Genomic DNA, 14,542 nt, shown 5'->3' on the forward strand with positions numbered 1-14,542 from the left:
ATGGCTGAAAGTGTTTTCAACCACTCATATTTTGTGAACCACTGAGAAAATAAACATTTTTTAATAAATAAATGCATTTAATGAAATATAAATAAATTAAAGAAAAACAAATAGATAAATATTGAAAATTAAAAATAAGAAATGTATTAAATGAAAATTTTCTCCTGATTTGAAAATAAAGAGCAACTTGTTTTATTCCTTAATAAAAATAGCTTTTTAAGCTGCAGTTATGAATCTAAAGGGACTGTTTCCTGCTAAAAAAATAAATATTGTTTTACAGATTATTAACACCCTCAAACAGGAAAATGTCAAATAAACCATTAATCTCATAGACAATTTCTCCTCCTTCCACCATGTAATGAAATGAAATGACTGTTTTCCACCTAAAAGTCATTTTCCCCCTCTCCTCTGACACAGAACTAATCTGCATGACATATTGCCTCAAGATCTCATGCATTTGCTCTAAACTGCTTCTTTTCAAGCCCAAGAGAACAATGAAGATAAGGACTCTCTCCTTTTAATAAATCAAAGAACTCTATTTTTAATAAAGCTAATCAAACAAAGTGTTAGTCAATAATAAGATGTGACCAATCTGTGAATCAAAATATTAATTACTTTATTATAATCCTTTAGAATATAATAAGTAATATGACTTTAAATGTTTCCACTAGGACTGATTTCACGTACCGTTAAGAGACGACACATTGCTTTTACTGATCCAATCAGAATCTGCCAGATCTGACGGAGGCGTGGTTTTGGTGGTGCTTGGTAAACCTGTCATCTTTTCATTCGACCATAAACCAAAACACCCAAAGTATAAAACTATGCCCACGTCATCTTTAAGGCCAGTTCAAAGCGGTCAAGAGAAGTTGACGGAGTGGCCAATCAGTAACTTTCCTCTTCAGCCGAAAGAACCAACGACAGGCTGGATAAACCTATTGCCGTTCCACCTGCTGCAACGGTTCCTTTCAGAATAAAAGCTGAACTCACTGACCTTCTGGGTCCGTCTGACGCAGTCAACCAACTGTCGCTTTTTACCTGGAGACAGTCCAAAGACTAGTCTGTTGTACTGCTGACGCTGTTTCATCGGCTTCCGGAACCGAAAGAGGGGTTCGAGTACCTGGCATTCTGGATCTGTACGGAGGTCTCATTCTAAGGGTATGTGTGGAGCGACAACATGGCATTGAATGTGTTTTTGAGTCTCCTAATCAAAGCTCAGCTCAAGACATCACCTTCATTCCCACCAGAACTAATCTTTTCTTCAGATTTGCTGGTTCTGAACACCATTCTCCGTCTCATTTCACCTTAGCAACACCATACATTTAGTGTTAAAGTTAGTCTGGTTTTAATTTGTTTAGTAATAAATCTTTAACCTTTTAAAACCTGAATCTCTCTTCTGTTGTCTCTGAGTTAATATGAAGTGGTTACATAATCCCTGCAATAAAAAGTTCCAATCTTCTGGTTAAAAAGTACCCACAGATCCATAAGGTTGATTTCATATTTACCATGGAATCTCATGTCTTATGGCTCATGAAATAACATGTAAATTAATTCATTACAACCACCACCAGAGAACTCTGAAATGAGCCTTTATGCAATAAAAACACAATATGAAAGGTTTAGAAACCCGCCTGCTTGATGCAGAAGTGCAGGTGTTTTCATCCCGTCATCTTAAACCATCCCTTCACCCATTATTAGCCAGCAGGGGAGCAGCAGGATCACACAAACACAGCAGACCGTGTGATGGAAGAGTCCTGCAGCGTGAGGCCAAATTAAACGATCCCAGAGACACAGACTCACCTCAGGAAGCTAAACGGCTATCTGTGATCTTCAAGGCGCAGGTTGGCTCTTCTTCCCAACCTCCTTTCTGTCAGAGGTTTGATGATTTTAATTTAAAAATTACCATTTTAATCAATATTTATTTATTTTGAGCTCTAATTCAAGTAAAAACTAGTTCAGTTCACATTCAAACACAAGCCAAGTCCAGTTTAGATAAAAGATTCATGGATCTCCTCGAAGCATGATAATAGCTAAACTCATTTCAAAATCTTTTTGTTGCAGACTTGGTTTGAGATCTTCGTTTTATGAGGTGGAAAAACCAGCAGCTGCAACACAAATACCCACAAGAGCTCTTGTAATTAGACACAAGATTGTGAGAGCTTCTGTGGATCATGCTCTGACATAGAGGAAAAGAGAATGGAGAGGCAAAAAAGCGGGGCAACTATAAATAGCATCCTGGTGATGAGGGAGTGAAGAGAAGCCATCGAGACGGAGAGGATGGAGAGCTGGAAACCAGATGAGGAAATGAAGCAAACCCTTTTCCAAAAGTATCGCTCACAAATCTGAATTATTATTTTATTTACTCAAACAACTCAATTCAGAAGCAACCAATGCATGTTCAATACAGCCAAGAATATGAGAATAATAAACCCCACGGGTACACAGGTTTAGCTGCTTGAATGACCAACCCTTCAGATTGACAAGCTGGAAATAAACTCTGAACAGAAAAAAATAAATAAATAATATATATATAAACAACACTGTCCCTCATTTACATTTTTAACACCGATTTTCATTTAGTTGAGACTCTAGAGGTACTTTATTTGGCTTTTTAAAGAGAGATAAAAAAAATTAAATGTTTACTTTCACGTAAACGTGTAGCTGCAGCTCTGAGTTAAACAGCTGCTAGCCTGACTCTAAAAATACATGAAACACACCTGGTACTCCTGTACACCTCAATAATGAACATTTTATATTATATTTTAAATATTTACAAAGCAAATAATAGAGGTGCTAAAAGGCAGACTTAAAAAACATTTGACAATAGTCAGGATAGCAGCTTCCTGCATTTCTTTCGCTAGCATAAATTTCTTTTGTTAGCTACGCTTCATTTAGCACAGCTATCTGAGACGTTAGCATTGCTACGCGTCTCAACTTGATAGTATATATGTGGTTTTTGTGTTTGGAAAATAAAAAAGCTTTAAGAAATCACCATAAAAATTTGAAAACAAAAAACATGTGCAAAGATTTCCTCTGTTACATATTTCCCTAATTTCTTTTTAATGGTCTTCCAAGGATTTATTTGAGTTTGTAAATTGAGATGCTTTTGCTGATTAACAATTCAACATGTGTTTTTTTAAGCACCTAGCAGCCATTTTATAGACTATAAATGTTTTAATTTATATTTCTTCACAACATTGAGCATTTTGATATACAAACAGCTAGATGGAAATACAAGCAACTCAAATGTGAAGAAAAAAAAAGTTTACAAATTTATGTTTACAAATTTAGGTTTATGCTGGTTTACTCTAACAGTTTATTGCACCACATTCTACAGGGTGCTATTTGTAAGGTCACAAACAGTCATAACCTAACAGCATTATTTTGGGTTATTTAGCCCATCTTAAGAGAAAAAATGGAAGTTATTTTCAAAGTTATATTTTCACCATGTTATTCATACATTTATAAATGTTAATGATCCCAAATAAATATTTAATTAGCAAGCTAAATACTTAATTTAGAGTTAAATAATTATTTTCTAAGCTATTTGGGTCAGACCTAAATAGTTAGTAGGTAAAATAAATAATGAATTTAGAGGTTATTATTTATTTTACAAACTAAGTAGGTCAGACCAAAATATTTAATTTGTAAAATAAATATAAATAATTTCCTGACTAAATATTGAATTTGGAACTAAATATTTAGATCCCAGCTAAATATTTAGTTTGGAAAATAAATATTTAATGTGGAGCAAATTAAAACTTTAGTAAGTAAATGAAATATTTATTTAACAAACTCTGACCTAAATATTTAGTTTGTAAAATAAATATTTCACTCCAAATTAAAGATTTTGCTTCCTAACTAAATATTTAGTTGGGATCTTTAATATTCATGAATGCATGAATTGCACGGTGAAAATCTGATTTTGACAAATGAACTCCCATTATTCTTTTGCTCTTGTGATGTGCTAAATAACCCAAAATACTGCTTTTAAATGAGGACTCATTTGACTTTACAAATGGCACCCCATATTTCTCCCACAACAACCCAATTTTAAATGTCATTTCTAATAAAGCAGCAGAAAATATACTTTAAAATGTTTTAACAAATTAGTCTGATTAGTTAAACCTTGTCTGATGTTGTGCCAGATATATATATTTTTTTGGTTTTGAATATAAACACATGAGGATTTATAATATTGGTAATAAACTGTGCCATAAATCTGTTTTTTCTGTCTCCATTTATGTTTAGTGCCAACAAACATAATTTTCATAAAAAATTCTACAGTCTTTAAATAATATTTTCACTATAGAGACCAGTGGATGATAGAATGAAGAAATCTAGGTCCAATAATACAGAGATCAAGGAAGGGAGACTGTTTGTGCCACAATAGAGTAGAGGCATTTATCATATTTTTCTTTGCAACTGGAAACAAATATTAATTTCATAACCCCAGAAACTTCAGATTATTGTTAAGACTATAGCCGCCATATTTAGTCTCAGAGACAACAGCAACACTGCTGTTCAGCTCTACATTATAGAAACCAGATGTACACATCGAGTCTTAATACGTAAAACTAACAGAGACAAACAGAGGATGACATGCGGGGCTATGTTGCCTCATACAGCTAATGTTGCACTACTAACAGTGTCCGAGAGAGTAAATAGAAAGAGGTGTGCCACACAAAAAGGCTAATACTCTCTAAAATACTTGCAAAAACAATTTCTGCAGACCTAATATTTAAAAATGCAACACTTAAATCTCCCTATCTTAGTTTTGATGATACCTTGTTTGACATTTGGAAAAATACCGTAGCACGAACTTCAAATTTACGAAACACTCATTTGTGAGAGCATCTACCTTTTTTTGCACTGAAAGCCCATCAGCATGGATTTATGTTCATCATGCACTATAATACCTGTAAATGTAAACAGCTGTGTCATTTTATCCGATCACTACAAAGTGCAACGTCATCATCACGAGATACTAAGCCATTTCAGAGTATCGGATAGCTGCAATGAATCACTCCAAGTTACAGCAGACCAAGTCGATGCAAGGGTATATATAGAATAATAAATAACAGAATATAAATAAATAAACACATGATTTATAAATTATGAGACATTGCAGGTAAAGGAGCAGCAAGGGGAAATGGTGCACTTCTATTTCCCCATTAAACTTTAGCTAGCTAGATAATATATATGTATACGCTGTGATTTTCCATAGAGAGTTCAGGCCTGGTTAGGGTTCCCAGTCATCGTCGTTGTTCTTCGAGGCTATGATGACCACCACGATGAGGATAGTGCACAGCACAATGGAGGCAATGCCAACGGCCAAGCTGATGAAGGAGAAGTTGCGCGCCTCACGAGAGGCTATTTCCGCCGTCACCATGTCCCCTCTAGCTATCGCCATGCGCACCTGAGTGATGACAGAGAGAAGAGATGAGAGAGTGTTGCATAAAGAGAAGATGCATGAGTGGGAGCAGGAGCGAGAGAAAGACTGCAACACTGTGTGGATCAATTTCACTGCATCACAGGCTGCATGTGCAGGAAGAGGCCGCTGCACGCAACAGCAACACGGCAACATGCAGTGCAGAGCTCAGACCGGCACGTCTATGCCTCGTCAGCTCGGCTCAACTCACAGCCAGCTAAGCCCGGAGGGCAAAATCCATTCTGTCCTGTCCACAGACAGCGGTGTCGTTACGTAACGCAACATGTTGCTCAGCAGTGTATCATCACACAGATAAACAACAGGAATCATGACGCACGAGAGGCTGCCATTACTTGTAACCGTGTGTTTTATCTAAACATAAATCTTGTTCAGTCTGTTTAACTCATTGTTGTTAATTAAAATGTCTGAATATGTTTATCAGTCAGGTTTAAATCAGCAGAGTTTGGATATCTTGGAATCTTTTTTGTAAGATTGTTGATGCTAGCACCTCCATCCCTAGACTGGTCTCAGGTTTAGAGACAAGGAGAGGAGTTCTGTCCTCCAGGGGGGGCTTGGAGTAGAGCTGCTGCTCTTCCTCATCAATGGCAGTGAGCCGAGGTGGTTCCGACATTCTGGTACTTTATTTTATTTTAGGAGACAAATTGATTTGTTCTTTAATCTTGTAAGTTTTAAGTAAATGTGTCTAAAGAAGGTATGAATATCCATCCATCCATCTCTGATTCTATTCATCCATCTGTCCATCAATCCATCCATTTGCTTATCCATCTGTTCATTCATCTCTAATTCTATCCATTCATCCATCCATCTACCCATCCATCCATCCATTCATCCATCTGATTCTATCCATCCATCCATCCATCTGTTCATTCATCTATAATTCTATCCATTCATTCATCCATCTATCCATCGATCCATCCATTCATCCATCTGATTCTAGCCATCCATCCATTCATTTATCCATCCATCCATCCATCTGTTCATTCATCTCTAATTCTATCCATTCACTCATCCATCTATCCATCCATCTGATTCTATCCATTCATCCATCCATCTGATTCTACCCATCCATCCATTTATTCATCCATCTGATTCCATCCATCCATCCATCTCTGATTCTATTCATCCATCTGTCCATCAATCCATCCATTTGCTTATCCATCTGTTCATTCATCTCTAATTCTATCCATTCATCCATCCATCTACCCATCCATCCATCCATTCATCCATCTGATTCTATCCATCCATCCATCCATCCATCTGTTCATTCATCTATAATTCTATCCATTCATTCATCCATCTATCCATCGATCCATCCATTCATCCATCTGATTCTAGCCATCCATCCATTCATTTATCCATCTATCCATCCATCTGTTCATTCATCTCTAATTCTATCCATTCACTCATCCATCTATCCATCCATCTGATTCTATCCATTCATCCATCCATCTGATTCTACCCATCCATCCATTCATTCATCCATCTGATTCCATCCATCCATCCATCTGTTCATTCATCTCTAATTCTATCTATCCATCCATCCATCCATCCATCTGTTCATTCATCTCTAATTCTATCCATTCATTCATCTGTCTATCCATCCATTCATCCATCTGATTCTATCCATCCATCCATTCATTCATCCATCTGATTCCATCCATCCATCCATCCATCCATCCATCTGTTCATTCATCTCTAATTCTATATATCCAACCATCCATCTGATTCTATCCATCCATCCATTCATTTATCCATCTATCCATCCATCAATCCATCCATCTGTTCATTCATCTCTAATTCTATCCATTCACTCATCCATCTATCCATCCATCTGATTCTATCCATTCATCCATCCATCTGATTCTACCCATCCATCCATTCATTCATCCATCTGATTCCATCCATCCATCCATCTGTTCATTCATCTCCAATTCTATCCATTCATTCATCCGTCTATCCATCCATTCATCCATCTGATTCTATCCATCCATCCATCTGTTCATTCATCTCTAATTCTATCTATCCAACCATCCATCTGATTCTATCCATCCATCCATTCATTTATCCATCTATCCATCCATCAATCCATCCATCTGTTCATTCATCTCTAATTCTATCCATTCATTCATCCATCTATCCATCGATCCATCCATCTGATTCTATCCATTCATCCATCCTTCTGATTCTACCCATCCATTCATTCATCCATCTGATTCCATCCAACCATCTGTTCATTCATCTCTAATTCTATCTATCATCCTTCCATCCATCTGTTCATTCATCTCTAATTCTATCTATCCATCCATCCATCCATCCATCTGTTCATTCATCTCTAATTCTATCCATTCATTCATCCATCTATCCATCCATCCATTCATTCGTCCATCTGATTCCATCCATCCATCCATCCATCCATCTGTTCATTCATCTCTAATTCTATCCATCCATCCATCCATCTATCCATCCATCCATCCATTTGTTCATTCATCTCTAATTCTATCTATCCATCCATCCATCCATCCATCCATCCATCTGTTCATTCATCTCTAATTCTATCTATCCATCCATCCATCTCATTCTATCCATCCATCCATTCATTTATCCATCTATCTATCCATCTATTCATCCATCTGATTCTATCCATCCATCCATTCATTCATCCATCTGATTCCATCCATCCATCCATCCATCTGTTCATTCATCTCTAATTCTATCTATCCATCCATCCATCTCATTCTATCCATCCATCCATTCATTTATCCATCTATCTATCCATCTATCCATCCATCTGTTCATTCATCTCTAATTCTATCCATTCATTCATTCATCTATCCATCGATCCATCCATCTGATTCTATCCATTCATCCATCCATCTGACTCTATCCATTCTTCCATTCATTCATCCATCTGATTCCATCCATCCATCTGTTCATTCATCTCTAATTCTATCTATCCATCCATCCATCCATCTCTGACTATCCATCTATCTGTCCATACATCCATCATCTCTGATTTTATTCATCAATCTATCTGTCCATTCATCTATTCATCCATCTCTGATTCTATCCATGCATATTTCTGTCTCTCATTCTACCATTTCATCCATCCCTCATGTACATCAATCTGTTCATGTATCAATCCATCCATTCATTTATCCATCCCTCCATATGCCCGTCCATCTTTCTATACATTTATTCATCCATCCATCCAACCCTGCATCCATTCATCTCTCCATCAGCCCATCCTTTTGTCCATTAATTCATCCATCCCTCCATTTTCCCGCCCATCCAACCATAAACACCCACCACCATGCATGCAGGCTTTGGCTGAGGAGGTAATAGTTCTGGGGGGAAAGCACAAACATCTCTCTCCTCAGCACCTCCTCCAGCTCCTCTTGTGGGATACTAAGGCATTCACAGATAACAGATGAAATATAATTTTTGCAGCAAGTTCTGGGTCTGGTACAAACTCATAAACTTTCTGGAAGGAGGCATATAGGAGGCATCCGTACCAGCTGTCCCAACCACCTCAGCTGATTCTTCTGAATAAGGAGCAGCAGCTCTGTGCTGATCTCCTCTCAGCTGACAGAGAACGTCAAAGTAAACCATTTTCATGCAACAATTCTACATGAAAAAAACCTGACAGATCATTTCAAGAAGAAAATTCTTCTTCAAGGTCATTTTTTACTGATGCAAACCAAAAATAAAGCGGCATTAACCTGCGCTGCTTTGCAGATAGCAATGATGCCTGTTGGAAAGAAGCAGCAGACAGTGGTGAGCACGGCGATGGGCAGGTAGTCGTGTGGCGGCAGGCGGTCCATCAGGGTAATGCAGGGTGGCATTTGCATTGGGTGAATCTGACCTGGGGGCATCCCCGGATGAGTTCCTCCTGCTGGCATGTAGGGCTGACCCTGAGGCAAACAAAATTATTTTAAATTGCAGAAATATGGCAGCGTGTGTGAAGGATCAGTGTTGTCACAAATGGAGGAAAAAGAAAGAAAAATGTTAATATTTTATCAGAATTCTCACAGCGGTCTGTCAGATTGACTCCGATGGATTTTAACAGTCTGGTGGTTGAATAACTTAATTACAATTCATGCAAAAAAAATTTCAACTTCTGCTTCTTACACAGCCATTTTCGCATTTTACTGATTTAATTGTCATTAGCAGAGAGATGTGGGAGGAAGCATCAATCCTCCCAGTCTTAATCATATCTAACTTTAAGCCTTTTGATGCTAAAATTTACCAATGAACATTTAAATAGCTAAAGATTATTTCATTGTGGTTGCAGCAAGATGCTGCGGTGTAGATGTTTTCTGCGATCTTGTTCATGATTAAAAATCCCCTTTGTGTAGCTTGACGCTTTTATTTTGTAATCTTTAGATCTGATATAAAACAGAGTTACAGCAAAAGTGAGGAATTGGTGAAGGCTCGTGTTGAAAGCACGTAGATCAATAAACAAATGCACATTTTTCTCCAGAGTCTACATCAAGGAAACCTCCTCCTCTGATGTGTGTTACTAATGCAGATCACCTCTCAGAGCCCTGACAGGGATGCTGAGTGATGAAACTGGGTGTAATGCCAAAAATCACTCATTTCCACACCATAATTATCTCATTATTTTCTAATTTAAAAAAAGACTTTTGTTTTCTTGAGATGATGAAATAAGTTGAAAAAAAAAACACATCAAAACGGAAACACCAGCAGCTTCTGAACTGGGCTTTAAAAATAAAATGTCACGTGCAAACATAGATGCAAAAACCTGATTGGATTATAAGGGAAATTGGCTCAAGTTAACTTGACTTAAAGTAAAGAAAACTATTTAAAAGGGAATTTTTCCACAACTGCATCCAGTTTAATCACTAGTTCATCAGTGGACCAGCCGGTTCCACAAAGCAGCAAATGAGAGATGAAATCATTAACGCAGTAAAGCTTTTTCTCAGAAAATAAACCAAACCCATGGAGAAAAGAACATCAAGTAAAAACTAAAGAAATGAAAACCAACAGAACTATTGGAGTCTGACTCACTGACGCCATGGGGTAAACGGGTACGTAGGCTGTGCAGGGCTGCAGTTGCAGGGGGTAGCTCGGTTGGATGTATCCCACAGGAGGGTGAGGCATGGCACCTCCAGGACCCTGGGTCTGGACTATGTAGCCCTGTGATGCCCCAGGTGGGCCCAGAGAACCACAGTGGAACTGAGTGTCCTGGAGGTATCCCTCAGAGCCAGGTGGAGGTGGAGGAGGAGGGTAACTGGGCTGGGTACCCGGGGCAGCAGGGACGCTTGGATGCTGAGGCACGCTGGGGTCCTGAGGGCCCGGCAGGTACGGAGGAGGCTGCATGGTCTGACGGCCAGAGTCATCAAGTCCTGAGAGATTAATCAGACGGGATGGAGGAAGTGAATTAAAATGAAGACATGTTACGACTATAATCTGGTTGCTACAAAATATGTTTATGAAGTTCTGTGCATTAAATCCCTCTCACATAAAGCCATTGTTTTCTTGATAGTTTCAGTACCTTCCAGAATGAGCTGTAAATCAAGCTGTTGCTGGTCACGCCCACTGCTTCCCTGACTGGCTGCTACAAGCTGAGAAGCTCCGCTATCTGGAAGGAGCTCGGAGTAGAGTCACTGCTTGTTTTGCACGAGAGGCATTTCTAATCTAATTTGTCTGTTTGTGCATCACAAACAAGAACTTTTTGAAAAGATCTGTTTGAGGCACACAATTCCTAAAACCAGACGCGACAGAAAACGCACATTTTTTTCACATTTGGAGTGTTTATAGAGACACACATGGCAGCACCACAGGATGCAAAAGGTGAGTTTTGCATGACATGACTTCTTTAAATGAGAGCTCTTGTTATCCAACAAAAGCAGCTGCACCATGAATCTTTCATCTCATTACGACAAAAAGACTTCAAAGCAAAAAAAAAAAAAAAAAGCCTGACATTTTCCATCCTGCTTTGTATCTGTGTTAATGATGACATTTTTATTCAGAAAACTAAAGAAATAAAAAGCGGAGAGCCTCATCCCGACGCTTTCACACACCTGCATGTTCCCTTTGTGTTCATCAAACACTGAAAATGACTGATGGGTGTTTGTGTGTGGGTTTCTGCAGCAGTGATGGGTGGGGTTGGGGGGGGGGGGGGGGGGTTGTTGAGAAAACACACTCTGACAGGGACATGAAGAAGGGAGAAAAGCAAAACCAGAGGTGGATGTTGGAGGAGATGTGACAAAAAAGGAGCCGAGCAGCTGAGTGATGACGATGTGAGCTCGGGGATTGGTTTTACGTAACGTTCCTTGGTCCTGCAAGCAGTAAGTGGACTAGAAACAAGACAGAGGGGATGGGAACAAAGCTTTAACAGGGATATATATATATATATATATATATATATATATATATATATATATATATATATATATATATAATATGAATATTAAATCTCTGACTAAATCTTCTCAAAGTGCCACAAAGCATTATTTAAATCTCATTTGAAAGTATTACTCAACTATTGGTTTAATTGTTTTTTTTTCTGCTTGGAAATTTTTTTAATTTATGCAAAAACGAAGACAAAAAAATCACATTAATTTCTCAGATGAGAAATGTAGGTAAATTAATTGCTTCTGGTTTCTTTTCATGAAATATTTGACTTTTATTTTGAATCTCATGCTGCAATAAAAACAAATAGCTGATAAATCTAAGTTTCTACAAAGCACAAACACTTGATTTTAAATCTGTTTAAACTTACATGCAAAGGCTTTTGTTGCAGCTAAAACTAAATAGTGTTACTAACATCTTTCATTTAATAATCGATTATTTTTTCATTATGAAATAGTATCTCTGCAGATGTTTGCAAGTCCTTTATAAATGAATTTTTGTGCTTGCACGATCGAGTGTATTATCTGTTTTATCCTCCTTTGTTTGGCTGGATCTGATTAGACGCCTTTGCAGTTTAAACTGCAGCCTCCTCTTCCTCCTCCACCTCATCTTCATCCTCACATCAGCTCAAGTGATCATTTCAGATTTAAATAACACAATATAAATCTGATTAATTTGCATTATTTGTATATATTTTTAATTAATAAGTAAATGCACGCGCGCAAAAGGACACCCACATCAAACCGTCTGGAGAGATATACGACGTAAGCGCGTGCGTAATGATAGTGAGGAGAAAACTGGATATTTAACAGTTATTTTGGGTTAGTGTGCCATACAATCTAAATTGATTGTTCTATTTTTGCTCAAATTAAGTCTCAAATAGTGCGATAGTGTCACTTTTATCGGTCTGTGGGGCTCAGGAGGCCCTGCGGAGATTTTCTCCCCCTCATGCTGCACCCACACAGCGGCGCGTCCTCCTTTAGAAACGATGCGCACAAAGCAGCGGAGGGAGATAGCAGCAGGGAGGGAATAATGGAGAAATTACTAATTGTAATATTAATAATAATAATCTTAGTCAAAACGCCTCACCGTGTTTTTCGGATGACATGCCTCCCGATCTGCACGCCTCCTTCTTAGATGGGTTGCTTGGTTCACTCCAGCTGCTGCTGAAAGAGCCTCTCGGTGACTTCTTTAATCCAAACCCATCATCAGGATGTCTTCATCTTAAAAACAAACCACGTTTGAACTCAGCTCGGTCGGAGCGCACAGGATGATCAGTCCTCTCCTCTCTGTGCGCATCTGATGAAAAAGGCTTTTTCACTTCGCTCCAGACTGAATTAATGAGACGCAAAAAGCTGCGCTCCTCTCGGCTCCTCTTAAAGAGACAGACGCGTCACAGGGACCGCGCAATGGAAAGCCAGGTGTGACAAAAAACGCGCGACGTTACGAGTGTCTCTCACACGAAAAGTACACAAGCCAAGCCAAGCCAAGTCGTGTACTTTACGAGTTGTTTGTGTTAACTTTTTTTTTTTACAAATTGAACTCACGCTAATTTTTCACCATAAAGAATGTGTTGCTGAAGCATTGAATGTACGTTCGTTAACAAACACTTTGAGAAATGTGTCGCGCATTTGTGGCACACTTATATTTGCGTACATTTCCACCCTCTGACACGTCACAATTTTTATTCTACAAAGGCATCTGGAGTTCAATTATCATCTCAGCAACAAACATTTGATTGATTTTAATAAAAACTCATTAGATATTGTAGCCTAGTGAACTAGACCAAATTCTTGCTTTGCAAAGTTTGGTCTCGGCACGCTCCATTGGAACCTCCGCAGCTCCTACCAGGACTCTGGCTAGCCAATCACAGCTCTCTAGAGGGGTTTCAAACACATAAAGAGCTGTGATTGGTCCATAATGGTGGGCCAATCATAGTGCTCTATCTGCTTAGTGAACAAATCACAGAGCTTTATCCGCTTTGTGGGCCAATCAGGGCACTCTATATGCCTGGTGGGTGGGATGATGCAACAGAGTGAAACAAGAGTATGTCACATTCTTTGTCCAGTGGAATGCGGAGATCATTTGAAAGACAACGGTAGAACCCGCCCCACAACCGAGAGCTGTCAATGGAGCGTTGCCAGACTAAATAATACATTTATTTAGTCTGGCTTGCCAGGCTATAGATATTGTACACCTGATCAACTGAGTCAGCCCTGTTCAAGATGGCCTCCACAGATCAGCATTAGCAAACACAAAAATCTTTACAACTCAAATTTACAGTTAAAATGTACCGTTATAGTCAATGAGTCATTCTCAATATATGCCACATGCAAACTTGAACAAGAATAAAGGTAGCCATCCAATCCAATGGATCGCAATAATTCGCTAAATAACACACAAGTTTTTCTTGTGATCGCCATCAGCTACACCAAATTGTAGCTGAATATTTGTGTAAATGTTTATTTGTGTTTGCTAAGGCTGATCAGCTGTGAATTGGAATGAATTACAATCAAAGGTTAATCCGTTCTAGATGCGGGTTAGAAATCAAATATGGCAAGCAGTGCGCTTCAAAAACACAAACAAAACTATTTTATTTTGTAACATGAAACTTTAATTTTGTAACTTGCAGAAAAAAAATCAATGTACAAGTTTCAAATCGCAACTTTCAAAACACAAATCTCAGTCTACAGTTACAAAACTCAAATCTACAAG

At 38.3% G+C, this 14,542-nt stretch overlaps 1 protein-coding gene across 1 annotated transcript; it reads right to left on the reverse strand.

The window, feature by feature from the left end:
- Nucleotides 1-5,103: 5,103 nt before the first annotated feature.
- On the reverse strand, nucleotides 5,104-13,106 carry prrt1 (proline-rich transmembrane protein 1). Its single transcript, XM_015973488.3, has 4 exons — nucleotides 12,917-13,106; nucleotides 10,481-10,818; nucleotides 9,172-9,363; nucleotides 5,104-5,419 (listed from the first exon to the last, which is right to left on the reverse strand). Exons 1-4 carry the CDS (start codon nucleotides 12,933-12,935, stop codon nucleotides 5,243-5,245), a joined length of 726 nt encoding a protein of 241 aa, XP_015828974.1. The 5' UTR covers nucleotides 12,936-13,106; the 3' UTR covers nucleotides 5,104-5,242.
- Between the last annotated feature and the right edge of the window lie 1,436 nt (nucleotides 13,107-14,542).

The sequence above is a fragment of the Nothobranchius furzeri genome, chromosome 19, assembly GCF_043380555.1.
Source record: "Nothobranchius furzeri strain GRZ-AD chromosome 19, NfurGRZ-RIMD1, whole genome shotgun sequence".
NCBI lineage: Eukaryota > Metazoa > Chordata > Actinopteri > Cyprinodontiformes > Nothobranchiidae > Nothobranchius > Nothobranchius furzeri.

Excerpts from the sequence above, each read along its gene's own strand:
- prrt1 (XM_015973488.3), bottom strand. Across the intron at positions 9,364-10,480 it reads CCGTTTACCCCATGGCGTCA|GGTCAGCCCTACATGCCAGC; the intron begins GTGAGTCAGACT and ends TGTTTGCCTCAG. Across the intron at positions 5,420-9,171 it reads CTATCTGCAAAGCAGCGCAG|GTGCGCATGGCGATAGCTAG; the intron begins GTTAATGCCGCT and ends GTCATCACTCAG.